The sequence below is a fragment of the Plecotus auritus genome (assembly GCF_963455305.1).
Source record: "Plecotus auritus genome assembly, chromosome: 12".
NCBI classification, from domain to species: domain Eukaryota; kingdom Metazoa; phylum Chordata; class Mammalia; order Chiroptera; family Vespertilionidae; genus Plecotus; species Plecotus auritus.
In genome coordinates, this window is record NC_137778.1 from 34,441,806 (window position 1) to 34,468,676 (window position 26,871).

Consider the following 26,871-nt stretch of genomic DNA (forward strand, 5'->3'; position numbering starts at 1 on the left):
AGTATTGTAGTATCTGGGCAATATTTATACTAAATTAATAGAGGACTGATGGTGACTTGCTCATGAAAGAGATTTGGGAATTCAAGTGTTCTCATTTAAAATGTCATTTAAGGGGAAAACTTCACAGCCAGTTAGTCTATTGAGCTCTTTTAGGAGATATTTGATATTAAAGGATTCATCCATTATCAAGTAATAGAGTTTCATCCATTACTCTTGAGGGTCTAAATGATTAGAAGATAGCAGTTGATCTTAATTTGAGCTGTTTACATCTGGCCAGTAGATTTCATGCCACTTTTAAAATTCAGCTATACTAGTATACAGGGATCTGACAAATGCTATTTCGTTTCTATAGCAACAGTAAACGCTAGATTCAGTTAACTGTGAAACATCTGGCATTTTCTACTTGATACAAATTCTTTAGTGATACCGTTATAAAAGTGGTCAATCTAGAAGGCATTTTTGGAAAGCCTGCTACAGTCACCATCATCCTAGAAATTTACAGCTTGATAAAAAAATGAAATTGTTGATTGTCACTTGAAATTTTTGAAAAGTAGTTTTAGTATATATATTAAACTTGCATCACAATGACAAATTTGTCAGAAACAGTATACATGAAAGTGTTAGAAAAAGTTTGATAATGTTTTCATTTGTATAAAATATTAAGTATTAGTGTGCCTACTGCTTGTGTGCTTCTTTTCTTTTGCTTCCTTTTCTTGGAGTGGAGCCTCACAGCTAAATTTGGGCTTTACAGTATTTGTGTGACCAGACATAGATGTCACAAATTAAACATGGTGTTTTCATGTTAGGATCTAAAAGTAGTCTGGGGCAGGGTGGGTGGGAAATAAGCTTATTTTACCCCCTCTCATATATGGCCAATATTACAGAAAAGTAAAGACAGAAAATTGCAGGCAAAATGAGAGGAATTTTAAAATCCATATTTAATTAAAAATTCTGTCTTTTGGTGCCTGCAATCAACATGTTTTTGGTGTTGGGAAGGATTTTAAAGATCATTTCATGCAGGCCCTCAGTTGAGAGATCTGGAAAGCTCATAGTTTAAATACTTAGCCCAGGCACAGCCAAAGATCCCTAACCATTCTCAGCCAAGATCTTTTAATCTGTGTATTAAGTTACATTGCCTGATATACATTGAGTTAAATACATACTTATTTTATTTTATTTTATTATTTTATTTTATTTTTTTTAATATATTTTATTGATTTTTACAGAGAGGAAGAGAGAGGGATAGAGAGATAGAAATATCAATGAGAGAAACATTGATCAGCTGCCTCCTACACACTCCCTACTGGGTATGTGCCCGCAACCAAGGTACATGCCCTTGACCGGAATCGAACCTGGGACCCTTGAGTCCACAGGCCGATGCTCTATCCACTGAGCCAAACCGGTTAGGGCACATACTTATTTTAAACAGTCTTTTTTCTATAACCTAAGGATTCCAGGAGGATTCCTTTAAACTATGTTGACTGCATCTTTACATCAAGTCCCTCTACTTCACAAAATTTGGGCATTAGGAAAAATAGATGTTTAAAACAAAGTATATGACCTTTCATCCATCCCTTGGCTTACATTCTTTACTGTCTGTTGAATAATAAAACATCCAGAGGAGGGAGAAAATAACATTCAGCTTGAATTATGGTGTTTAATTACTATGCCATTTTCTCTAATAATTAAGGATGTGGGGGGCGGGGGAGGTAGGAAGAGAAACTGGGCTCAGGTGTTTGTAAATAAAATGTGTGTTTTGGACCCCTCTTCTGTTCTTAGGCCAGGCTGACTTTTAAATTCCCTAGGCCTGCTGTGCTTCATGGCAGAGCCGGAGCCAAGTGGAACAAAGGCAGACGGTTTTTGTCTATCGCTCTGAACAAATGTGGAAAGATTAGAAATAAATGTAAATTATTTTTGGTAGTTGTCCTTTTAGTTTGTAGAAAGAAAAAAACACAAAAGAATAAAATTTCCTTTAGTTATATTCTACTACAAATATGAAGAAAACCTTTTATCCTAAAGAGCAGGATTGTTCAGTAAGATCATTTTGATTCTTTGTTTAATCCTCTACTTTCCCAATGATGTGCACTATTCAGATGTCACTAACACAGTGCCTCCTGAGTACTTTTCTTACTGTCCCTCTCTTTGCTTTTTCCTTCCTTATGTTAAAAGACAAAACAGCAACAGTGTCATTCTCCTGCTTACTAATTTTCTAATATTATGTAAATTGGCTTATTTGCCTTGTACAGAATTCATGCCTGAATACCCAAGGTTGTCTAAATATCTAAAAAAGGTTTGAAGCTTTGTTCTACCTGGTAATTATTCTTTCTTTATTGTCTGGCCCTGAACTAGAAAAGCTATGATAGGAGGGGTGTGGTTCCTTAGGAAACAGCAGTTCAGCTCTGGCCCACATGCAATTTCCTTTTCTGTGTAAATTCGAAGAGCAAATCTTTGCTTCAAGCTTTGCAATGCCAGGGTCTGTTCTTGTGTGACTATAGTAAATCACAGCTCTCATAGTTTAGCTACATAACCTAGATCAGGCCCTTTGGAAGATGTGTTAGATGCTGGACAAGATTAGGTCTTTAATTTTATGCTGGGTGATGATTCTTATGTATCTCCTCTTATCAACAATGGAATAGAAAATTACAGCAGTTTGAGATTAATGACTTGGTATTGTGAGGACTAGAAACGTGCCAAGAAAAATGCTGTTAACGCGGAATACCTAAATTACTGCCTTTGAGCCTAAAGGTCTTACAATATACAACATTAGGCCTGGAAGCAATTCTCTTTTCTGATACTGGATTTGTCCTGAGTTTAAAGCAACTTAATTAAAATTATTACAACATGACTTTAGTAGCTGATAGTCCGGAGATTAACACTGATCAACCAAATCAAGTATTACTGAATTTCAGGCTCAATAAAATCTTCATAGGAGCGATTGATTTATGTACTTGATACTTCCCAAGAATTCATGAGCTGTTGGTTCAGTGGGGCTTTGCAAAATGCTCTTTGGCACTGATATTTGAAAGGACATTTTTCTGAGATGTAAAATAATAAAGTATTATGATTAAAGAAGAAACAAACAACTTCTAGCTTTTAAGTCAGTACATTACAGAATTAGGAGTTTCCTATGATAATTTATGCCAAGATGGGTTCAGGTGAGATCCAGATTCATTTGTACTCTTCTATGGTCTTCTTAATTTTAAACTTGCTGTTGAGATATCCATATTAAATATCATCTATCTGCCTATCTATCTGGTCTTATTTGTAAGAGAGCCACTAAAGGATTAGAACATTTTCCTGAGAAGGAGACAGGCCTATCTTTTGTTTGCTTGCTTTTTATTGTTCTTATTAAACAAAGAACTTTTGGTCCCTATAATATTTTAGGCATTATGATAGATAGTGATTTTATACAGAGGTGAAAGATACATTACCAACTTAAGTGCATTTGGTTAAATTGGAACCTTTTCCTGATTTCCTGTGTCACTTTGGACAAATTACTTACCATCTCTAAGTTACTCACCATTTCCTAAATGTAGGATGGTATTGGACCAGATAATTAAAGTCTTCTTCACAGCACTACGATTCTTTGGTTTCAATGGCATAGATATAACCACAGTTTCTACCATTTTAAACATGAGGCTATTTTCTTTTATTCTGTTTGTTATAGTTTAAATTTGAAACATATCACCCTAGCTGGTTTGGCTCAGTGGATAGAGCGTCAGTCTGCGTGTTCAATTCCGGTCAAGGGCACATGCCCGGGTTGCAGGCTCAATCCCCAGTAGGGAGAGTGCAGGAGGCAGCCAATCAATGATTCGCTCTAATCATTGATGTTTCTTTCTCTGTCTCCTCTCTTCCTCTGTGCAATCAATAAAAATATATTTAAAAATTTTTTGAAACATATCTAATAATAGATATTATTGGAAAGTTGTTTTATTTGAGAAAATAAAAAGCCAGATTTTGTAGACAATGTTTTATCATTAACTAAATGATAGTTATTTATCATTTAGAATTGTTGTACATGTCTATTAAATAGTTACGTCTCCCACATGTGACATAATTCACATTGCTTCAGGGCAAGGCGCCCTGTTATACCACAACAACAAATATCTCAATTTTTCTAGGAGTTGTTTTTCTTCTTTTTTCTTTTTCTCTCTTCCATCTTGTCCTGTTGACTGTACTTTCAAAACATATGTACCCATTTCTCTCCCCCTCCATTACTACCACTACAATCCAGGCTGCTGTTATCTTTCATCTACATTACTGCAATAGCCTAGTCTCCTGTTTCCATTGGAGCTCCCCCATAATCCACTCATCACAGAGCAGCTTGAGTGACCTTTTGAAAAATTAAATATGATTGGATTACTTTTCTCTTAAAAACACTGCAGTCCAATCTCATTTCAATGGGAATGAAATTTAATTTCATTAACTCTGGTGTACAAAAGCTATATATGATTTGACCCCTGCCTTCCTTTCTATCTCATCCTGTATTACAATCTCCTTTGCCCCTTATGCTCAATCCCTGTGCTAGCCAGCAAGGTAGCCTTACGTGGCTATTGAGCACTTGAAATGCGGCTAATCTGAATTGAGATGTGCTGTGAGTGTAAAATATACCCCTTAATTTCAAAAGACAGTATGAAAAAATGTAAAGTAACTTGTTAATCATTTTTATATTGAATGCTTGTTTATGATAATATTTTGGATATAATGGGTTAAATAAGGTATTTTATTAAAATTGCATTCACCTATTCATTTTTACTTTAGCCAATGAAGATACTAGAAAATTTAAAATCATGTGTATAGCTCATTGCATTTCTATTGGAAAGCAATACTGTAGTCATCTAGGCATTTCTCTTTCCCAGGCTCATACCCACCCTAGGTCTCTGTCATCGGTTCCCTCTGCCTCTCTCGTTCTGTAGATCTTTGCACACTGACCAACCAATTTAGGGTAACTTAGTCGCTTTATCATGCTCTCTATTTTACTGCATCAGGCTTGTCCCTATCTGATATTTCATGTGTTTCCATGTTCCTTTCTTTATTTTTTTTAAAATATATTTTATTGATTTTTTACAGAGAGGAAAGGAGAGGGATAGAGAGTTAGAAACATCGATGAGAGAGAAACATTGATCAGCTGCCTCCTGCACACCCGCCACCAGGGATGTGCCCGCAACCAAGGTACATGCCCTTGACTGGAATCGAACCTGGGACCCTTCAGTCCGCAGGCCGACGCTCTATCCACTGAGCCAAACCGGTCAGGGCTCCATGGTCCTTTATATGTAGCTCCCTTCCACAAGGCTTTGTATACTATGGTAACAGATGTGCTGGATAGTACGGAGCTAGAGCACAGTGAGCAGAGGAGATAGTAAGCACGGTGAACAGAAAGATTGGTAAATAGCACTGAAGGAATAGAAAAGATTTTTCTTCTTAAACCTTTGTGCTCCCCATTGCTGGCAGGAAGGGACTTAAGGTAAGCTGTAACTCCACTGCCTGCAAGGTGGTAATCAGAGGTCTAAAGTGTGAAGGAAAGAAAAAATGAATACCAGTTGCCTTTCTTCTCTTCCTCTAATGGGTTTATAAGTTTCTAATTGGAATGAGGGTGGAAGAGTGAGGGAGGAGGTGGAATTTAATGCCACAGTGAATTCCTAAAGCTTTATTTTAGTAATACTCTTAGCTCATAATGAATATTAGTATAGTTCAATGAGTTCATCTTAGTCTGATTGGTCATCCCATATATAAATAATACATGTGTGTGTGTTTCACCTGAATTGTTTTGGTGAATTACTCTTTCTGTAAGACACCTTTTCCTCAGACCACTATGGATTTTTAAATTTATCTAAAAATATTTTTACTTTTTATTTTATTATCATTTTTTAAATCCTCACCTGAGGACATGCAGAGAGAGAGAGAGAGAGAGAGAGAGAGAGAGAGAGAGAGAGAGAGAGAGAGAAACAGAAACATCAACGTGAGAGAGAAACGTTGATCTGCTACCTTCTGCACATGTGATGGGGATCGAACCCTCAATCCAAGCATGTTCCCTGAATGGGAATCAAACCAGCAATGGCAACCCTTCAGTGCATAGGAGGAAGCTCAACCAACTGAGCCACTCCAGCCGGGCTTACTTTTTATTTTGAAATAATTTCATGAGGGAGGTACATAGAACTCCCTGATTCACCAGTTGCCGAGTATTTTGCTAACTTTGCTCCCACTGTCTATATAAACACATTTTTTTTTTCATTCCGGAACCATTTGAGAAATAGTTGCAGATATTATGCATTTTTACACTGAATACTTCAGCATTTATTTCCTAAAGACAAAGACATCTCTTATTATATTACTATAGTATTATATATTATATAATTTTAGTATTGATAAAATACTATTATTTAATGTATAGTCCATATTAAAAATCTGCCAGTGTCTCCAATAATGTGAGCAAGCATGCTATAAGAAAGATAGTTGGAATATAACTTTTCCTCTCTTAGGGATGACATAAGTTTGATCAGTGTGCCTTTTGAATTTCCTGATTGAAAACAGGATAAAGTGAATATATGATCATCATTTTCTATTTTGAATCCTCCCCTTTCTTTAAACTATGAATTAATTGCTTTAACTGAATAGGTTGTGATTGTGTGAGTTGCTGGGAGAATTAGGGAGGGGAGCTAAGGGAGTATAGTACGGATGGAAGTGAATCAGTACCCTTAATAAGGAACAGGACTGTCTTCAGGAATTCATACTGATAATGCATGCAACAACTGGTTTTTCTAAGTCTCTAGCAAAAGATGCTAAAATCCTTTGAAGATAAAATTTATTGTTGGCTACTTTTAACTCAAGTAACTTGTCTTGTTGCTTCTTCCTAGCCCATGACCGAAGAGTTATTCAAACAACCAAAGCTGAACTCAGATGAGACCATTATAACTCAACAGTCGGTACCTGAGTCCCACATGGCAGAACTCCAGGAAAAAATCCAGCAAACAGAGGCTACCAACAAGGTATGATCACCTGGTGGCCCTTGGAGATCATAGACTTTCCTGAGGATGTGACTGGCTCTGGCTGAGTCTGTTAACTTCTCTGAATAGGACTTGGGAGATGGATAGTGTGTATTTAAGTATAGTTCTTTATTTCGCATCAGGATGTTAGCCTGTTCTGCACAGATCAGGTTTCTGGTGCCTTTTAGGTATGTGATTAAAACTTGAATGCAATCTTTAAATGTATAAGGTACTGAGATAGGAGATGTGTGCTTTTGATTTTAGCTTAACTTCTCACCCCTTCATAAACCAATGGATTTTAACATCTGCTTAGAAGAAAAGGTCCAAAATTTGGGATGCTGAGCTTCTGGCCTGGTGTAGTCCTGTATGATGCTAGATAGCAGAAGCTCCTTGGTCTTGGTTTAAGGGATCTACAGTGACTCATATGGACCAGTGCCCAGGATGGCTGCCATCATAGAAAAAGCACAGTGCATGAGAATTGAAGCAGTTGAGTGTAGGAGGAAGTATTTCACCTTTCCTGCCACTTTCTCTTGCTGATTGGCTTAGGACTTGAATGGTCACTCTATTGGGGAAAAAGTAATAAGGTAATGTTTCCCAAGTAATCCTCTAAACCTAGATTTGAGAGAGGATTTTATGGTTGCATTTGAGGTTAAAAGAAACAATTGGCCCTAACCGGTTTGGCTCAGTGGATAAGAGCGTCGGCCTGCAAACTGAAGGGTCCCAGGTTCGAATCCGGTCAAGGGCATGTACCTTGGTTGTGGGCACATCCCTAGCAGGGGGTGTGCAGGAGGCAGCTGATCGATGTTTCTAACTCTATCCCTCCCCCTTCCTCTCTGTAAAAAATCAATAAAATATATTTTAAAAAGAAGAAAGAATTGACCTAATAAAGTCTCTTACTTTCCTGAATTCAGATTCTTCAAGAGAAACTGAATGAAATGAGCTGTGAACTAAAGTCTGCTCAGGAGTCATCTCAGAAGCAAGATGGTACAATTCAAAGCCTCAAGGAAACTCTGAAAAGCAGGGAAAGTGAGGTAAAATATTTGCAATCAAGGACCTGTGAGGAAATGATGTGTCCCATTAAAGTCGACAAGTATTCTATATTTTTGATGCCAGACTAAGAAATCTTACCCTAGAGAAATTGTAGCTTAACCTGAGTTGGTATTTTGGAATCATCCTGCTACTAAAATCTGTACAGGCGAGATAATGGAGTTAATTAACATTTCATTTACTAACGTGTGTGGTGCTCCCTCTCTCTTTTTCAGATGGAGGAGTTATACCAGGTGATCGAAGGTCAAAATGACACAATGGCAAAGCTTCGGGAAATGCTTCACCAAAGCCAGCTTGGACAGCTTCATGTATGTGGGGGTCACACAGGCAGACTCCATGGAGGATGTGCCGTTCTCTGACCTATATTGTTGGTCTTCTCAGCTGCTTGGTGCTTGCCCTCCTTGTGATCGTGATTTTTACCCTTTTCAGAGCTCAGAGGGTACTCCAGCTCAGCAACAAGTGGCTCTGTTTGACCTGCAGAGTGCTCTATTCTGCAGCCAGCTGGAAATACAGAAGCTCCAGAGGGCCGTACGACAGAAAGAACGCCAGCTGGCTGACGCCAAACGATGTGTACAATTTGTCGAGGCTGCAGCCCACGAGAGAGAACAGCAGAAAGAGGCTTCTTGGAAGCATAACCAGGTAAATCATTAATCATTTTGTGGCCCTAAAGACTGACTTTGCCCTGACAGTAACTTTTTATCAAGACAGTTTGTGTTGAACCCTTTAGTCGCTTACTTTATCTGAGTAATTCATTTGTTGCCCTCATACTATGTGCCGGATATTGGGCTGTGCTCTGGAAATACAATAGTGAAGATCACAGGCTGTTTCTTTGTAAGTTACTTGTAATTTAATTTGAGATACAGTCACATAAACAGAAACATTGATCGATTGCCTCCTGCACACGCCCCAACTGGGAATCGAACCCGCCACCTTTTGGTGCATGGACGATGCTCCAACCGACTGAGCCACACAGGCAAGGGCTATGAAGTTATTTCTGAAGGATGGGTAAAAGTTGGCGAGAAAGAAAAGTGGAAGCACAAGCAAGGTCAAAGGAATGGCACATGCCATTAGACATGTTTGTTTTTAATAAAAGACATAATTTTTAATGGTTTCTTTATCTTGTTAGTTTAGAGCATATGCTATTCTTTTTTAAGATTTAAAAGGAAGGTTGAACTATCCTATCCTTGACCTTATTGTAAAGCAAAGGATCCAGGTTTGCAGTGGGACAGAGTCCTCCTTAGTAGTTATAGAGGTCTATCATTTTTACCAAATTTACATTCTCCCCCCATCCACAGTTCCCACAGTTTCCCACATCCTAGTTGACTTGTGTATAATATTTCTGAGTAATTTTAAGGATGGTACTTTCTGCTAGTTTATTTTGTTCTACATGCCCAGAAAGCTTTAAGGCCTCCATGTCTAATGACCTTGTGAAAATGTTAGATTCTTAACAAAAGGGGACATTTAAGATCTTTGTTGTCAGTTTGGCTCAAATAAATTCTTATAAAATTTCAAAAAGTAAAATAAGAGGAATCTGTTTAATTCAGGAATTGCGGAAAGCCTTACAGCAGCTACAAGGAGAATTACAGAGTAAGAGCCAACAACTTTGTACCCTGGAGGCTGAAAAATACAGTGAGATTCGAACCCAGGAGCAACACATTCAGCATCTAAACCATAGTCTAAGTCACAAAGAACATTTGCTTCAGGTGAGTCACACAGTGATTTCATCGAAAACTGGACTCAGAGCTGAAGTTCCTGTTCATGTAATCTCAAGATATCAGTCCACCTGCGTTGAGTACCTGCCACATGTAGAACAGTGAGAGGTGGGGATCAGGAGGGTTCAAAATAAAGTACAATCTGTGAACCAGGATGTTAACCAGGAAGTCCAGGAAACAAAGATCTGAAAGATGGAGGCCATACTCGTAAATAGTTATTAAGCACCTCTGTGAGTCAGAAAGTATGCTAGGTGCTAGGAGGACAAAGAGAAGATATATGGTCACTGCTCTTAGCCTATTAAGTGAAGAGATCGGAATAGAAATTTCCCCAGATGATAAAACGAAAGTGTTAAGGGGAAAATCGAACTCTAAAGAAGACAGTGATCACTTCTACCACCTACCCTAAGCTTCAGTCACAGTGAATCCCTTATAGTTTATTATGCATACGATTTTTCATAGCATGCATACATTCTGCATACTTTTTTCTTTCTCTGATAGAAATACCTCCTCCATCACCTCTTCTAGTCCTTTCAAGACTCAGAGCAAATGTAATCTTTTGTGAGATCTCTAGTGACACCTTCAGGCAGATTTAGATAATGCATCCCATGTTCCCCTATGCACGTGTGTATGTGTATGTGATGCCGAATAGTTAAAAATTTGTTATCTCTGCTAAACTGTTCCCCTTGAAAGAGGTCACATTTTGTTTTTTATCCTGAATAACTAACAAATTTCTTGGCCGAGTATGGGAATTCAGTTAGTATTGGATAAATGAATAAAGGAAAATATTTTTTGGTTTCATTAGGAATTTAGGGAGCTCCTGCAATACCGAGATAACTCGGACAAAACCTTTGAAGCAAATGAAAAGTTGCTTGAGAAACTGCGGCAGCGAATACAAGATAGAGATGCTGCGCTAGAGGTATGTCCCATAATTTTACTCATGATGATATGGATTATTCTGTCCACATAGGCCCTACAGAAATCTGTATCCACTGGGTTTGCTGCTTCTCACAGTTGAATCTCCATTCCTTTATATTGGAATTCTTACTGGAAAGGGGTGGTCAGGATAGTGGCTCTTACGGAGCTTTTGGACCCTTGCTTTCCTTGCAGCGGGCTATCGATGAGAAGTTCTCCACTCTAGAAGAAAAAGAAAAAGAGCTGCGGCAACTTCGTCTTGCCGTGAGAGAGCGAGATCTTGACTTAGAGAGGCTGCGCAGTATCCTCTCCTCTAATGAAGCTACCATGCAGGTAAGAGCAAAATCTGTCCTGACTTGACATCCCTCTCCTACTTGCATTCCTGAGGCATCAGCCCTTCTAGCATTTTCCAGCATTTAATTTATGAGAAAAAATATAAAAACAAACAAAAATAATAGTCATTAGTTTCATCATCTGGGATTAGGAAGTGAGAAGTTTTAGCACTTTCATGAACTTTGTAGGGGGAAGCAGTGAATATGGATTTCTATACATGGTTTTAATTAATTTCTAACCCTTGCCAATATCTGTACACTTTTACATAAGCATTGCCAGGATGCAACTACTACATTGTGGTTTTCTCATTAATGTTACATACATGTCTGTGTATGGCCGCAATCGGATCATTTGTTTATTTTAGTAATATTTACTGTGGAGCATTTTTGATATTTATTTTAGAGCTTATATATCTAACCATCTGCCACTTAAAGAAGTTCTTCACTTCCTGTATAGTATAGCCTACTCCCTCCAAAATACATCATTTATCATGTATGTTATGTTTATGTCCCTACAAGCTAGATGAGAGTTTCTAAAAACAAAAAATAAATTAGTATGGCATTTTTAGATTAGGTACTAAGCTTCCTCCTTTTGTAAAATAGTTGATAATATGAAAATCATTTAAAGGTACATCGGGTTTCTTGTGTAACCTGAGGTGTGTGGAGTGGTCCTTGGACTTACAGTTGCTTTCTTTGTGACCGTAGAGTATGGAGAGCCTCCTGAGGGCCAAGGGCCTGGAAGTGGAGCAGTTGTCTGCTACCTGTCAAAACCTCCAGTGGCTGAAAGAAGAAATGGAAACCAAATTCAGCCATTGGCAGAAGGAACAAGAAAGTATCATTCAGCAGTTACAGACATCTCTGCATGACAGAAACAAAGAAGTGGAGGCAAGACTTCGTTAACTTACCGGCAGTCAGTTTATCGGTTACGTAATCGCAGTCTTGGATTAGGACTCTTGAGGTGTGGGAGGCCAGCGACCCAAGTCTTTCATTCCGTTCTGTGCCAGGACGAGTCATTGGCTTTCACTGGGACCGTTATCTCTACTCCTATAAATTCAAGGAGTTTGTTATTTCAAAACAGTATGTCAGCTGCCATCAGTATTCTTCTGTATTGTCAGCGTTCATTCACTGAGCATGTATTTACAGGCTTCTGTGTGCCAGGCCTGTGCTAGGTCTGGGGAAACAAAAACAAATGAAACACTGATACTTGTTCTTCAGACTCTCACAGCTCTTTCTCATATGATAGATTCTTAAAAGCCCTTTGATATGTGGTAGAGGGAATTCTTTCCTCCAAAACTTACACTGTTTCTTCTGTCTTAGGATGTTAGTGCAACCTTGCTCTGCAAACTCGGACCAGGGCAAAGTGAGATCGCTGAGGAGCTGTGCCAGCGTCTACAGCGCAAGGAAAGGATGCTGCAGGACCTTCTAAGTGACCGAAACAAACAAGCAGTGGAACACGAAATGGAGATTCAGGGCCTGCTTCAGTCTATGAGCACCAGGGAGCGGCAGAGCCAGGTAAGGACTAACACACACTTTACCCAGAGTAAAGAAAGACGTCTGTTATCCCAATTCAGACCAGAATCTTTTTATTTTTTTTTTTTTTCATTCATTTCTGAGAGGAAGGGGGAGAGAGAGAGAAACATCAGTGATGAGAGAGAATCATTGATCAGCTGCCTCCTGCACGCCCTGTACTGGGGATTGAGCCCACAACCCGGGCATGTGCCCTTGACTGGAATCGAACCTGGGACCCTTCAAACCGCAGGCTGATGCAGGCCGATGCTCTGTCCACTGAGCCAAACCAGCTAGGGCCAAACCAGAATCTTGACACCTTGGTCTGATGAGTTCTAGCAGAACCAATTTCAGATTATTTTATCTTTAATATATTTGTTATATTCATTTTTTTCTAATATTCTACCTATGAGAGACTTTTCACTCATTGACTATGTTTTTCCCTGTAAACTGAAAGCAAGGAGACTATTTTCTACGGTCCCAAAACTGGCTTCATAACTGGCTTTTAACATATAACTTCAGAACACAAATTTTGTTTTATTAGAGAATCTTTCTGATGTCACGTGTGATTTCCTTTCTAGGCTGCTGCCGAGAAGATGGTGCAAGCCCTAATGGAAAGAAATTCAGAACTGCAGGCCCTTCGCCAGTATTTAGGAGGGAAAGACTTCACGGTGTCCCAAGCACTCATCTCTAACCAGCCGACCGAAGTGACCTCCATCAGCCCCCGCCTCGGAGAGCAGACTGATCAAGTAAGACTGTAGACTTGTGTAGATATTTGAGGCCTAAGTTTGATAATTATCTGACCTGTGTGAGAACAATCCAAGTCCTTGTCATTGTGATCATGGTTCCTGCATCTTCCTAAATCCCCCAACTCCTCCAATTTTCAGGGTTCAGTGCACATACCCGCCAGAGATGATAGAACTTCATTGACTACCAAAGGGGATACCACCATACCCAAGTCCCCATTAGGTAAGCATCAAATTGCATTAAGTAATCTCTGATTTTCCTTCCCATAATTCTCTATTAATAGATTTGGCCAAGACTCTCTTTCCCTTCCTACCTTAATGGAAAAATTAAATTTGCGTTCCCCTGAAAAGATGAAGACGAGTCTATTCTAGGAAGAACTGCCCTTATGTTGAATTGAGGTGATTGCTCTGGGCACGCAGTTTGGCCAGGGAAATTGCATCCTCTTTTTCAGATAGCTTTGCAGGGATTCAGCAATGCAGGAGGTAGTGTTTCCAAACCTGCACAGCAGAACAATGGGGCTGATACCTTCTGGGTATCTTTTAAGAAGGCTGAGGACACTTGCTGTAACGTGACATTTCAGTGTTGGGAGGGGCAGGCAGTTGCCTCCATAACTACAATATAATTATCACACCGGAAATGTAACCTTGGTGTGGGTATACTGTGGCTTACTTAATCTTATGTTTGTAAGCATGTAGGTTGCTTGCAGTGTTTTGCCTTTACAAATCATGTTGCAAAGAACAACCTGTGCATATGTGTTCTTTTTTATTGTTGGGGTGTGTCTTCAGAGCAAATTCCTGAGAAAGCAGGCAGCAGAGATCATGCTATGTTAATAGTGATAAAAACTAGCACTGTTTTTTCAATTTTAGGGGACTTGGACACAGTTGCAGGGCTGGAAAAAGAACTGAGTAATGCCAAAGAGGAACTTGAACTCATGGCTAAAAAAGAAAGAGAAAGTCGGGTGAGTTTTCTAGTCAAGCCTAATTTCTAAATTCCTGGTTTTTCTCTCAAAATAATTTATATTTAAGAAAGTACATTTCTCCAACTATAATACCTGGATCCAAAAACAAGGTACGCCTTTTTTTTTTTTTTCTGGAGAAAAATATAAATCACATAAATTACTTCATATACACATTAACTCTCTAATATGCTCTGGTTTTTATAAATGGGGACTGTTAAAACATTTTAAGTGCTAAAATAATAGTTTTCTCTGCCCATTGCTAACTGGAATAAAGTTATTGGGAATAAATGGCATGCTATATAACTGCTGCTTAGATTTATGACATTAGACCCATAAAATTAGTTTTGGAAACATGGAACAAGAGAAATTTGAGAATGCTCACTAATGTTGAGTAATTGCTATATGCAATGCACTGTATTGGCTACTTAAATAGCACTAATGCTTATAATTCTATACGAAGTAAGTGGTATTGGCCCTATTTATAGATAAAGAAGCTGAAACTCAGACTTTTTAAAACACAGAGGTAGGGAATAGTCATATAATTAAAACTAAGATTTAAGCTTGGGTCTTTTGTGACTTGAAATGCTTTGTAAGTAGTCATTTCCTGGAACAGATTTTTTCCCCTGTACTTATGCTCTATTTCTAGCAATAGAGTTTTCATCAGTCTTCCTGGAAGAGGCCTCTCGGCCTTACAGACTCTCTTCCCCTTCTGCCTCCCTGTGCAGCTAGTTGTATGTCCAGCTATGATGCAGAGGGAATATTGGGGCCACAGTATAGTGTTCCAGACTACAACTAAGAGCCTTTATTTACCATGGCATCTGTTTTAGAAGGTTGGTCTGGGTCATGGGTTCCTAAGTCAAGTTCAGCTGGCTAAGCTGTGTAGCTCCTCAGTTTTGTTCCACTTCTTTGTCTTAGATCTATAATGTAAAGCCTGTGTTCAAAGTTGTGATGAAAGTATCTTATTATACCTCTGAACTTCTCTTTTTACACCATTTATCTCCTTACAAACAGACCCACATTATATGATTAAAGTTTGAGGATATGAAATTGCATGGCATTTAAAAAATAACAGTTTTAAAAATCCCCCAGTTATCCTTCCCTTTTAGGGGGGGGGGGGCTGACTCTACCCCAACCATTATCTGATTATTATTGTCAGTTGTTTAGTTTCCATATGCAGTTCCTGTTTTTCTCATATATGCTCAATTCAGAGCAATATTATTCTTTGGTCTGGTCCTCTTTTCAGGATTATAAAATTATAGTGACTAAATGGATATTTGGAGTAAATGATAATTTAGCTATGTTACTTACCTTTATGTATCCTTAACTACCAACTTCTCAGTTCAATGTCTTATATTCATTATCACCTTCCCTCTAATATCTGTTATTCTCCAAAAGCCATGAAGATTTTTCCCAATTTTTAAGCATTCCCCTACTATCTTGAGATAATAGTAGTGGTGGTAATAGTAATCATCCTTCATTGATTGTCTAGTATGTGCCAGGCACTTTAGATCCATATTTTCTATTTTCACATAGCCCTGAAAAGTAGGTGTTATTCCCATTTTACCATTGAGGAAACTGAAACCCATGTGTGTCTGACTGCAGATCTTTATCATGCTGCAATAGTGTTTCTTCCTCATGTTTTCATTTTTTTAAAATGGAGCAAATTATCTGGATATTTAATGATAGAGATCTCTGAAGAGGGCCTAATGCATAGCACTCCTTTTTTCCATAACCCAGACCTCGACAAACTGAAAAATAAAACAAAGTAATGGCAGATGCTGTGGTACCTTATCAACTGTGTTACTGATAAAGGCTTAGGTAGAGAACTCAATGCAAGAGCCAATGGGCCTGCTAGCCAGTCCCCAGAATTAGGTAGACTTACCTCCCCAGGCACAGGCAGCACTGGGCCTGGGCAGATTCCCCAGTTTGCATGGTAGGGAGGAGGCTGCCCTTGGAGAAGCTGTGGCAAAAACAGGCTTCCTGCAGGCAACTCTGTCCCAAGGTTAGGGAAGGTGGAACCTAGTCAAGCATGCCTGGCTTCTTATTTCCCCATGTACCATTACGGTAAGTCCCCCTTCCTGCCCGGAGCTGAGTGAGGAAATGGGTGGGGAGAGGTCAGGATTTACACTGCCTAGCCTTCTTCAACACGCAAAGGAATGTGCGGAGAAACATTTTCTCCTAACATGCCACAGGAGCCCAGAGCCATCAGATAACTTGGTATCGTCATAAATCATCATGAGCCAACACAGTGATACTGTAAGCTCTGATAGAATTAGAAAGTACACAAATAAAATTTTTGTTGCTTATAATTTACTTGAGATTTCTTTCTGCACAGATGGAACTTTCTGCTCTACAGTCCATGATGGCTGTGCAAGAGGAAGAGCTGCAGGTGCAGGCTGCTGATATGGAGTCCCTGACCAGGAACATACAGATTAAAGAAGACCTCATAAAGGTCTCTCAGCTTTTTAAAGACCATTGGAAATACCTACAACTCAGAATAGGCATCTACACACATTTGGATGCACTGAGTCCGCTGGCCAGTGCTTATTTCTCGGACACACTGTTCGAGTCTCGTGATATTGCCATGTTCTCTTTGACTTGTACCAAAGTTGCTGTGACTTCGTTCAGAATACATCATTACCTTCATATGACTTACCAGTATCCCACTTGAAAGTGTAGCAGACTGTCTTAGGCGCATCTGCTCCTTTGCTGAATAGTATTTTTATTACTGTTCCCATTTGTTTACTTCTAGGACCTGCAGATGCAACTGGTTGATCCTGAAGACATACCAGCTATGGACCGCCTGACTCAAGAAGTCTTACTTCTTCGGGAAAAAGTTGCTTTGGTAGAATCACAGGGTCAGGAAGCTTCAGGAAACCGAAGACAACAAGTAAGTTATTGGAATACAAACCTTATTTTCACTGTGAAGTGAACAGTGGAAAAGCTGTCCATATCAGTTCGCTGGGAAGGGGCCCGGGGATAGAATTTCACGGAGAATCTGTACTCTGGAGTGTCCTGCCTTGGTCAGTGGCAGCCACCAGCGTGGAGGCTCCTTCCTTACACTTGTAATTGTGAAGGGAGAAGCAGTTCTTTCGTCACACACTGTCAGTTGTCCCTGACCCCTAAGTCACCTTTTCAGCTGAATCCATCTGTCTACATGTAACCATTTTTTAAAAATGGTTATTTTTTTTTTTAAAGAAAAGAAGAAAACTTCTGCCTCTTCCCCATGTTCTTTTGTAGCTTCTATCCCATGTCTAACCTTTTTTCAATGATAAACTTTTCAGAAGACCTACTTGCCTATGCTCCTGGTCTCCACTCTCATCCCTCTCACTAACTGCTCATGTCACTCCAGTCTGGCTTTTAACTCTACCAGTCCACTTCAACAGATCTCTCTGGTCATGCACTGTCGTAGCTCGTCTTCTTTATCGCACTTATCAGAGCTCACGGTGACACAGTGACAAACGTGATTGATGAATGTCTTCCCCCTGACAAGATAGTAAGCTTATTCCTAGAACAGAACCTGGCACATAAGAAGGGGCTCAGTAAGTATTTGTTGAATGAATGAAGAATACTAGGAAGTCCCATTACATGTTTCCCTCTTGCCCTTCCTCTCTTTCTCTTCCCCTCCTTTCTCAGCCTCTTTCCTAGGCTTCTGGCTCCTCTCTGTCTTCTACTTGCTTCCATGTTTAAACACTGCCTTATAGGGTTTTAAAGAAGAAAAAAATGGTAGTTCATGTGGCATTGATTTGAAAACTAAAATACCATGGAAAGCATGAGTAAGTAATAACATAGTGGGCTTTCTTTTAGTCAAAGTACATGCTAATGCGTTCTTTCAGTCTTTCTCAGGACTAACTGGCTTCATGTCTCCATTTGCACATTTCTTCTACTCTTTCCTCAGCTGCTGTTGATGCTAGAAGGACTGGTAGATGAACGGAGTCGGCTCAATGAGGCCTTACAAGCAGAGCGACAGCTCTATAGCAGTCTGGTGAAGTTTCACGCCCATCCTGACAGGTAAGAGTGACTGCACTGTGTTCCCGCTGACTCTCATTAAGTGCAGATGCTGATGATAGCGAAGAGGGAGAAAAGAAAGCAGAGACGGCTACTGGGACTGCCCAGTTTGTCATTTGTTGTGTGGATTGCTTTGAGCAGAAGTGTCTAATCTTAAGTCAGTCATATAGCTGTTGCAAATTTCAAATGAGAAGACCTAGCAGGTTTCTCAAATAATGCCTTGCCTCTAGTAAGCACTCCGTGTATACTGGTAGTCCTTTCCTGTCTCTGCTCCATGCCCTACTAAAGACTGTTCTGCTGTAAGGCTAAGGCTGTAATGGGAACTGATACTGTTGAGTATCATTGAAGAAAACATATTTACTGCAATGGCAATCACCCCAGAATCACTGATAGCCATCGTGATCAGTCTGTGTTCTTGTCCTTGATTTGGGGTCATGTATATTACATCGTTCTGGTCCATTTTATATTCTTCCCCTTTTTGTACATTTTGCCTTCCTTTCTAGACCCCTTTTCTCTTACCCGATTTTTATTCTTTAACTATTCCGTTTCTATTGTTGAATTTAATTTTTTTTTTCTACTTCAAGCAAATGAAGGCAGAGGACAGGTAGAATGGGACCCCTTGGTTGTGTTACTTTTTAAAGAATGTTTGGATCCTTAGTCTCTGTGAACTGGGTTCCTTGTCAGATCACTGTCAAGTCTGGGTAACAAACGAGAACAAGTATCTTACCTGGCTCAATATTGCTTCATTTATGTTTAGTTTTTCCTGGGTTTTGTTTTTTCACAAACTAACACTCTTAGTAAAATAATGAAATTTCTCTTATGTGCTATAGGGGTGTGTGAGATAAACCTCGGGAGCTATAATTTCATGTGAGATTGGCCCAGAGCCTAGGTTAAGGGACAAGCTTTAAAGAAAGGAGCATGTCTTGCTGATCTACCGCAGTGGCCACAAATACCACAACAAAGACTACGTTCTTTCCCTGTGTCCTGGAGAACAGCTACTTTAGACAAGCATGTCAAGCTCAAAGGCTAACACAGGCCGAATAAATGGGGCATGCGGCCCGCGGGCCGTGAGTTTGACATGCTTGCTTTAGATCTCATGGCATTGATGGCTCTTTGGAAGCACAGGTGGACTCATTACAGTTGATGGCTAATCCATTTTCCTTCCGTGTGGCATGTTTAATCAGCTCTGACAGAGACCAGACTCTGCAGGTGGAACTGGAAGGGGCCCAGGTGTTACGCGGTCGGCTCGAAGAAATTCTTGGAAGAAGCCTGGAGCGCTTAAGCAGGCTGGAGACCCTGGCCGCCAATGGAGGTGGGGAACTGGAAAGTGTGCGAGTTCGTCACAAGCATGCCTTCTGAGCGCTGGCGGGTCACTGCAACCAGGATGGAAAGCCTTGTTTGTACTAACCAGAGAGAGCCGGGTCTGACTGACAGAATTCAGTGGTGACTTACTAATGATAAAACTGGTACAAGTAGCATCAGCTACAAAGTGAAACTCACTTTAGTCTACCTGAACTTCACAGAACCTATCCATGTCTAAGTTGAATGGTGGAGGTTACAAAGTGTATTTGCACATTTTAAATCATTCCATTTTAGTTTTCCCACCCGTATTCATTCATTTCCCAGCACCTCCTCCTGATTCCTTCATCCCTTCTGTGGGCCAATAAAGTTTATTCCTCCCCCACTCTCACAATCCATTTCATATGTTCCATATCATGTCATAATGCATGCGTGTGTATTATTTTTGCCATTCAGTCAACTCCTGCTCTTTGAGGGAGAGTAATTTAAAGTTTCAAGATGAGAGAGAGATTTAAAGTCTGTAAGAATGACTTTGCAAAAAGTGATATAATCCTTATCGGAAGGTAACCAAAACCAAGTCTTGCCATGGTAGACTATAGCATTGGGAGGGCCACATTAAAGAGCAGAGGCAAAGGGTAAAGCGTTGATAGTAACCCTTTACCTCTGATATTGGTTCAGAGTTGATTTTTTAATTCTTTAATGAAATTAGATTAGGAACAGATTAAATTCCACTAAATTCTTTTTTTTAAACCAGGGGTATGTTATTTAGTCAGAACATGACTTGAAGAAAGCTCCCAGGTCTTCCAGAGTCACAATTCTCTATGTAAAAAGATATTTTGAAACGAACGTCCCCCGTTAAACTTAGTATTTCACCAAATAACTCATTAAGGCCAGAGGAGTGTGTTGCTTGTCTATTTTCAGCTGGTAGTGGCCCTGATGGTCCTATGTTTTTCACTTTTTAGTGCTTCTCCATTTCTCCATATTAAAATAAGTAATAGGCTTCAGGCTTTGAGGTGTTTGAATAGTTTAGAAATAAACGTCACAGATCTGTGTTTATAGGTTTTAGTCATTGTCTCAGTGCTTTCTTAGAGCGACAGCATAGGTAGAAGGACAGGGGCACTGGAGATTGTACTGGTGTCTTCACTGTTGACAGTGTAAAAAGTAACCAGGGTAACTTGGAGCTCTGTGGGTTCAAATGAGATATCTTATTTTGCTGGATGGCAGTTTCTTAGATTAGAAGCCAAGGTTTTGGTTTTTGAACCTGGAATTTGATGAGCAGGGATTGAGGCTTTCTAGCACCGTAGATGTGACTGCTCTTTGTGAAGGAGGTGGAGTGCAGCGAGCATCCTGTTTGCCCTCCATTGTTTCCCAGGACACTTTTATTTCCTTCACAATCATGTGCTGACATGGCTTGCCTGACATTCTAAATTCCATCCAAGAGAACAGCCTAGCATTTTCTGTAAAGTACTTCCCAAAAACAGATCGCCTTCATAGGCCTTCCTCTTCAGGGAAGTGCTTTCCAGGTTTAATGGCTTTGGTGGGGAAAGGAGTCATTTAAGGAAGGAAATAGGAAGTGTAAGCAGAACCATCCACTTCCTTACTCTACTAATCTTAAGAGGCCCTTCCTGCACTGAGCTTATTGTGATTTTCTGGATGTAAGGAGGTGGGTATTCGAGCAGTAAAAATGTCAACCAACCAAAACATTTAGGAACTCTTATCTCTTAATTTTACGAAAAGACCAAGGAAGCTTTCTAAGTCTCCTAAGATTCAACGTTGGGTGACTTGGGTTCTAATGATTCACAGTGATTACTGGAACTTATGTTCATTACCACTGCTGCTTCTGTCAACCTTGAATAAGAGAAGGAACTTCCCTTGGGGTCTTGAACTGTTGCTAAGTGTTAGATGAAATCAAGTTAGATGAATAATGAGAAACCCAACTTCCTATTGAATAATTATCAGGATAGATTAGAGAAAAAAAATCTAAGTGAATTTCTGGTCCCGATTTAGATTCCGAAAGGACAGCCTAACTTGTTACTTGCCTTTTGATATTGTCTTTGGAAAACATTTTAGAAAATTCAGTGCTTTAGTGGCAGAAGATAAATTACGAGTTTGATTTTGATACCACAGATGTGACTGAAATCGGTACTGATTTTCTGGTAGCTGGAATGAGGCTTGCAAAGAGTGCTGCCTGGAGGGAGCTTGCTAGTCTACCACTGTTGTGTGATAATTTGACGTCATATTAGGGAACACAGTTCTGATGAATTTTGTTCTATAACCTACATTTAGATGACGCTGTGATCGACCATAGGGACTAGAGTTAACATGATATAATAGTATCCATTCTCTCTTTAGAAGCACAGACCCTTTTTCTTACTGGTTTATGCTACCAGTGTCAGGCATTTTTCAACATCACCATAATTTTAGATAAAGCATTGTGTGTTCTGCTTATGGAACTTTATGCCTGAATTAAAAAAAACTTTGAAAGAAAATGAATGAATTAAATTCTCCCTCAGATCATAGCTGTTTAGCCAAGTTGTAACTTTTGAAAAGACATTTTTGGGCTATTCTAATATTGTCAGCCTTTTAGTTTGATAGGGTGTACTTTTACCCTTACCCCCACCCCATTTCTCTTCCTTCAATTGTAGGCAGCAGCAATATTTTTGGTACCTCTACTTCCTTATTAATATTTTTAAAATATTTGTCAATGCTGTTATATATAGTGAGAGCTCTATTAAAGCAAGAAAATCTTGACCTGGATAGGATATTAGATTCTAGCCACAAGACATTTTCTTAGAGGGTTCTTTAGTATATTTCACTTGCACAGTTTATACATACGTGATCTCTGTGACAAATCTTTATAAAGACCTATCACTATTATGCTTATTTATGCTCCGAATTCAGTATCTGGTCCTGAGAAGTTTGCTTTATAGCTTCAATGCAGTTAATGAAATTGATTTCGGTTTTCTCTGTCTTCCAGTTGGACCTAGAGTTCTCTGATTGGGTGAAGGGGGAGCAGATCAGATTATACCTAAATTGCTCCTTTCCTCGAGGAATAAAGGCTGACTGGCCTACTAAAGTCACTTCCCTTTGGGCTGTAAGCCTTAGAGAGAACAATGTTTAATTCCTTGGCTTTCCTTGAGCTAGTGTTAGAAAACTCTAGTTCCTGTTGTTAGGATAAAGCCACTGGTTTCTGGTCTTTTTATATGAAAAAGTCACAGAATCTTCACATTTGATGTCCAAGAAAAATTCAAGTTGCCTCTTCAACTCGGGCCTCAGTAGTAATTATACAGGTCAGCAGTGTCCTGCAGGGAAATGTGACACTTCCTATGAAGTTAGGAAGAAATATTAGTCCTCCGCACACAATCCAGTTTCCATCCTGTCTTGTAGAAATTGTACTGATGGTAGAATAAGAGAAATCAGCTTTTTTTTCAGATACTAATATCCTGTGAGATGAAGCTTGTAGAGTATGTTCTCTCATTTCTCCTTGGGTTAAAGTTCAGAAAGATTTTCTTCTCCCTTTTGTGCTATAGAACCATTTGTACTGTAGAAAGAAGAGCTAGGGATATGGAGCTCATGAGGCAACCAATAACAGCAAGGAGGGAGCCAATGGGACCATACGTCGGAGTGATTTCTATGGGGTGACAGTTTCTGAGTCTTAACACCTTTTGGAATATGATTTACGCCACCCTCTCGCTAGACATTTGGAGCGATAACTTTGTTAAACCGTTTTTATTATGATTACATGACAAGCATGTTGCTGTTAAGTAGTCTTGAGTGTTGACAGAAGGTAAGTCCTCAGCCTCTTGCTATATAATCACAAGAGCCAGGATGAGTTTCCCAAGTCAAACATTGGCATTGCAATTAGCTTCCAACAAAGGATGGGAAGTAGAAGGGAAACAAAACTGTAGAGCTGACAATAATAATTGTACCAGGTTTCAAATAATAATTAAACCTATCAAGTGAATTACTCATTCTTTTTGCATTACTTTCCCTTTTTGTTGTTTCAAGTCAAATTCCAGAAATAAACATCTCTATCATATTGTTTTTCTCTTGCAAAAGCTGGAAGGATAAAATGGAAAGTTCAACAACATCAGAAAATGTTTGATGTAAAATAATGTGAGGAGTAGGGGTGTTAGGTTCATGAACCAAATCCGCTTCCTGGTTCCCTTAAGGAACTCATAAATGTCTGGCAAATGCATGAAGGTTGCTTTCCGTAAGTAACACGAGTACGCACCGCTTCTTTTTGCCATGATCAAAGTCCTTGCTCTAAAATGCCGACCTCTCTCAAGCTACACGTGTGTATACAGGTATGTTTTACAAATCATGAATTTGTTTCCACGAAGTAATAGCAGTTTGATAATAAAAACAGCTTTACTTTCATCGCTTAAAAGTTTGCTCCTAAGGCTTTTGAGAAAAATGAAACTGATTCAGACTGTTTAAATGAAGGAGGAAGTGACATGTTAAATGACCCAGTAACTTGGTATTCGATTATTTCCAGGTCTATTTCCCAGTCCTGTGTATTTTCCTCAGGAAGTTCATTTCTTCATGGCCCTGTGCTGTGCTAACCTGTGTTAACATTTGTGCTGACATGGAGAGTGTACTTTTTTTTACATATAAGTATTAGAATTTCAGCCACTTGAGTTGAGACACACAAAAAAGTTGTTACTGATCAATAAAAGTATGCAAGGCCAAACAGTAACTATTGGTTTCATTTTTAAAAGGTTTATGAGGAGAAAAAAGAGAAAGGTCATATCTTTTTTTTTTTTTTTCCCTTATAGGAGAATCAGTCTGTTGACCATTGTATTAAAAATTCAATACAAGTCAGAGTAAGGCTCTGGTGTGAGTGAATGAATGCCTTTGTGTTTTTTTAACTAAAGGAAGGAAGAGGAAGGAACCTGAATTTTTCTGATTTCAAAGAAGTGAGCCTAAGAGGCAGCCTTGTATTTCCTGCAGAAATGGAAATGGACTGCTGTACCTTAAAAACCCTTTCTTGCTCTCCTCACTGAAGGAGAGTAGTAGGAAGAGGGATGGAGATGTGAGGAGCCAGTTCTTATGGTGGGTGGTGCTGTCCCCATACAGGTTCCTGGAAAGTCCTGCTTCCCGTGTCCTTTGCGTGGAAAGAGAGAGACCATGAGCAGGAAGAATTCCTTGACATTGTAGAAGTTTAAGCACTGAGAACAGTTGCTTTCTGAATCAAGGACAAGCTGGTAGCGACTTAAGAGAGGTTGCAGTTTAAAGACCAAGATACACCCTGAAGGGGCTTGACCCAAAGAACAGATTTCTAGCTACTTCTAAGATCAGAATCTGTCCAGTTAAACAATTTTATTTCTCAGCAGAAGTTGACGGAGGACTATATGAACTCCTAAACTTTCCTTATGGTCCAGAAGGGAGTGGATGCGGGTGAAATTGTCATGTTCGATAGGCCAGCGGTTTCCTTTGATTCTCTCATGGTGCATCATAATACTTGAGCCTGCAGTAGCTGGTTCATGGTGTGAACATGTGACTCCTCGTCATGAGCCCATGGCAGGGTGCCCAGAAGTGAAAGGGAGACGGGCCCAGAGGACCCGGCTCAGCAGCCTGGCAGCCAAGGAACAGCCGGGCACTTGGCACTGCCAACCTGTTCATGCTGTGAAGTGTTTAGCTCTTTGAATCTTCTTTCGAAATAGTCAGGTGTGAGTCCTATGTCCTGAGTAACCATATGGGAAAATATTACTCTTTTTCTGCTGGTCCCATATGAAAGGCTGGAAGGGAAATCAGTAATGACCCTAGAGTTTGGGGAAACTGGTCGTGTGCAACCAGTTTGGGCTCGTTACTGCAGAATTAAAATAACACTTCATGACTTTCCCTCCAAGGCGTATTCATGCCTGATGGAGTTTGAGGGCAGCTAGAGTTTGATAATGATGAACCTGGTGTGTGAAGCACCTGTCACTCAAAAGAGCTCATTCCATTTACTTATTACAACTGTGTTCTTTAAACGGTTCTGGGAAGCTGGGAGAACCTAGTGTGATTCCCAGCCTCTTGTTTGGGGAAACACGCAGACATGCAATAAACTCAATCCAGATCCTCCAGTTAATCACAGCTATAAAATTTCCCTCTGCTGGTTACCCACCCTTGGGCCACTTTAATTTACCAACAACAATAATGTTTAAGGGCAATATATAGTGGTACACACCATATGCCAAGCACCGTTCTAAGCACTTTCAAAAGCAGCAAACCCTTTAAAGTGCACAACTAGGGAGTGGGTGTCATTGTTAACCCTAGTTAATAGGGTTAACTGCTGAGAGAATTGAGTTACAGAAAGGCTCAGACTTGCCTGAAGTCACAACTAATGACAGAAGCAGAACTCTAACCTAGACATTCTGGCTCCAGAACCCCTGTTCTTAATAATTACAGCCATCTTCTATTTAAAACGCCACAAATGCATGAGTTTTTGCCTCATTGATAAAAAATATATACTTGTATGATGCTTAAAACTTTGCCCAAGGATTTATCTTATTTCACTTTATTGATTTTTTTACAGAGAGGAAGGGAGAGGGATAGAGAGTTAGAAACATTGATGAGAGAGAAACATCGATCAACTGCCTCCTGCACACCCCCTACTGGGGATGTGCCCGCAACCAAGGTACACGCCCTTGACCTGAATCGAACCTGGGACCCTTCAGTCCACAGGCTGACGCTCTATCCACTGAGCCAAATCAGTCAGGGCTGCCCAAGGATTTTATAGTATTTTAGAGGTTTGCTTTATTTCTGTGTACTTTATCATCAGATAGTTGGTAGAAAATAATTTTCTAAATCTAAAAAGGGAAGGTTTTGGTAGCACCTCAGTATGTGTGGTTCAGAGCCTAGAAACTTGCAAGAATCACAACTTGAGAAATACTATCGAAGCCTCAACAGTTTTTAATAAAAATTTCAATCTAACACATAAAACTTAACCCTGGAGATAAAACCTGGAGAAGAAGTAAGTTAAATTGGAATGAACAGTCTTAGCTTTCAGAGATTCTAAAGGTGACATTTCACATTCATGAGAAATAAGTAGTAGGTTTATTAATACAAAATATAGCACCTTTAAATTAGAAATTTAAAGTATTTCAAGTTAATTTTGAAGATAGTGTTTTGTTGCCTTGTAAAAGCTTAGAAAGGGGTATTTTTCACAAAAGTTCTTTTATTGTCATAATTTTTTAGAAAAAGAAACAAAAAAACAAGATAACAGAAAGGGGGATGTCTAATGCAAAACATGTAGGACCTTGTGTGGGATAACATTCATCCCAATATTCTCTCTAATTTTTTTATTCCACCCCCACTCAAACACCAAAAAGCTTTCTGCATTCTAATTCAAGTTGGTGAAAGGCTGCGCAGCACTTAACGCT

General features: G+C 39.5%; 1 protein-coding gene across 18 annotated transcripts in view; it reads left to right on the top strand.

Moving 5' to 3' along the window:
* Positions 1-26,871, top strand: part of LOC308237049 (myomegalin) — a 158,824-nt gene that overhangs the window by 90,722 nt on the left and 41,231 nt on the right. For 16 of the 18 annotated variants that reach the window (XM_080647417.1, XM_080647415.1, XM_080647414.1 and 13 more), the window contains 16 exons: positions 6,855-6,986; positions 7,895-8,014; positions 8,246-8,338; positions 8,460-8,669; positions 9,575-9,733; positions 10,545-10,658; positions 10,850-10,987; positions 11,692-11,871; positions 12,304-12,498; positions 13,074-13,241; positions 13,380-13,461; positions 14,106-14,197; positions 16,533-16,649; positions 16,950-17,087; positions 18,096-18,208; positions 19,390-19,517. In XM_080647417.1, coding sequence (XP_080503543.1) covers positions 6,855-6,986; positions 7,895-8,014; positions 8,246-8,338; positions 8,460-8,669; positions 9,575-9,733; positions 10,545-10,658; positions 10,850-10,987; positions 11,692-11,871; positions 12,304-12,498; positions 13,074-13,241; positions 13,380-13,461; positions 14,106-14,197; positions 16,533-16,649; positions 16,950-17,087; positions 18,096-18,208; positions 19,390-19,517 — 2,179 coding nt within the window. Of the gene's footprint in view, positions 1-6,854; positions 6,987-7,894; positions 8,015-8,245; positions 8,339-8,459; positions 8,670-9,574; positions 9,734-10,544; positions 10,659-10,849; positions 10,988-11,691; positions 11,872-12,303; positions 12,499-13,073; positions 13,242-13,379; positions 13,462-14,105; positions 14,198-16,532; positions 16,650-16,949; positions 17,088-18,095; positions 18,209-19,389; positions 23,472-26,871 lie in introns of those variants that run through there. The other 2 variants (XM_080647413.1, XM_080647429.1) reach the window with 1 other exon arrangement.